The sequence below is a fragment of the Perca flavescens genome, chromosome 19 (assembly GCF_004354835.1).
Source record: "Perca flavescens isolate YP-PL-M2 chromosome 19, PFLA_1.0, whole genome shotgun sequence".
NCBI lineage: Eukaryota > Metazoa > Chordata > Actinopteri > Perciformes > Percidae > Perca > Perca flavescens.
Genome location: NC_041349.1, coordinates 18,575,289 through 18,577,126, shown reverse-complemented (window position 1 = coordinate 18,577,126; position 1,838 = coordinate 18,575,289). Strand labels below are relative to the sequence as shown.

At 45.4% G+C, this 1,838-nt stretch overlaps 1 protein-coding gene across 1 annotated transcript in view; it reads right to left on the bottom strand.

Annotated features, from left to right (window-relative positions):
- Window positions 1-1,604, bottom strand: part of LOC114546242 (NACHT and WD repeat domain-containing protein 2) — a 53,925-nt gene extending 52,321 nt beyond the window's left edge. Inside the window, 2 exon segments of the mRNA XM_028564952.1 lie at window positions 260-428; window positions 1,438-1,604. Coding sequence (XP_028420753.1) covers window positions 260-428; window positions 1,438-1,452 — 184 coding nt within the window. The 5' untranslated portion in view covers window positions 1,453-1,604.
- Window positions 1,605-1,838: the final 234 nt, after the last annotated feature.

Sequence of the window (1,838 nt, the reverse complement as noted above, 5' to 3'; positions counted from 1 at the left end):
ACTAAAAGCTAATGGCTGCAATTTGTTTTATGATCATTTCTCAAGAACTGTCCACACAAGTATAACATCTTTAAATTCCACTGCAGACAATTCAACTAAAACATACTAAAAAACCCAAGACTTCTGGATAATGTGGTTAATGTATTTCCATATTTGTAAAATGTAAAAAAAAAAACGTCTTATTTGAAGGTCTGCAGGGTTGAAGAGTGTGTGTAGAATGGGGAGATGGAGGTGTCACACTAAGTCTACTAAGTCTTACCGTCGGGGTTGGCACAGATAAACACCCGGACGCTGCGGCCGATGGGGACGTGGTGCGGCAAGGCGTTGATGTTGCCGCTGATGGCCGCCTTGCGCAGCGCCGACTCCCGCGGGCAGGGCTGCCTGCTCCCCACACCCGACGGCCACATGGTGGGCGACTTCCAGCGTGGCTACACACAAACACACACACAGAAGGGACATGTTAGCGCGGCCAGGGGCGCACACACAGGCACATGGACAGACGTGCATGCTTGCGCGCGCGCAGATTCCCCAGACGCATCAACCCACAAGGGGGCCGTTAATTATGGCAAAGGCATGGAGCTGCACGCTTTAATTTGCAGCTAACTTTGGACACATTTACATGCATTGACTTAATTCCTAAAGACAGAAGATGCCTATACTTTCAAGACACATTTCAATATTTGCTCCAAAATGCCCCAATGGGCATTTTGTTTAAAATGTGACTTTGAAAGAGTTATGAGTTTTATCTTTTCTCACATAAAATGCACAATATTTATTTAGGACACTTTACAGAAAGCTTAAGCGTGAAAATAATACCTTGCCATACTCATAACGCCCATGCCACACACACTACAGACACACACACACACACACACACACACACACCCCAATTAAGTTAGGATGGATCTGCCAAATCTTCTCCTAACACAGGAATGGAATTCAATGTGTTTGTTGTTGCAATAATACGGTAGGGATATAATAATAGGATATTACGCACAGCCTACTACCGTCATGGTGCATGCGTAATTTGTATACATGTCCTTGGACGCATTCATGAATTTTCATGCCACTGTGGGACAAACAGACAAACAGAACGAAACAAAACTCGAATATACGAGCAAGGCAAGCATCAGTCGTATTCCCACCCCCAGAGAAGATGCTTGTAAAGGCGAATAACCGCTACGAATGGTTATTCCGCCAGGAGCAGACGTCAAGTCGCTGGTTTTCCGGAGTTGGTCTGAAATCTTTGTTTCAAAGACGGAAAACCTCGAAAAAGACAACAAAAAGCGGGGAAAAGTTGGGTAGTCCACTACAGAACACTACGTTATATCCTCTGAAACAGACCACTAAAAATCACAGAGGCACCGCATCCACAGAGAGGACTTGACTACTAGTGATGCTGGAGACAGGCACAACAGGACACTTCTTGTTGCTCACATTCATTCGCTTCATGTCGTGGCTTCCGAAAATATCCAAGCGTCGAGGACGGTAAAAGGAAGATAAAAACGCCCATCAGAGTTTCTGTGGCCGAGAGACGACGCCGGGAGACGGTAAAACGGATGCCGTGTATCGGAGTGCTCCCCCTGGCATCCTGCTGTCTCTAGTACGAGCCGACCGAGCTCTGAGAGAGGGAGTGTGTGTGAAGCCTGGCAAAATAAAAGCGCGACTACAGGCTGGCAATTTTCAAAGTAAAATAGAAGTTTCAGCGTGCAGATTGCTAGACCCTCACCCTAAAGGCTAAACAGCTTTACAGTGAAAACACGAAGTTCTTCGACACAAATCACTATTTTGAACATAAAAAATGACGCATTTTTCATTTAAAGTGTGTTTTTACGTCT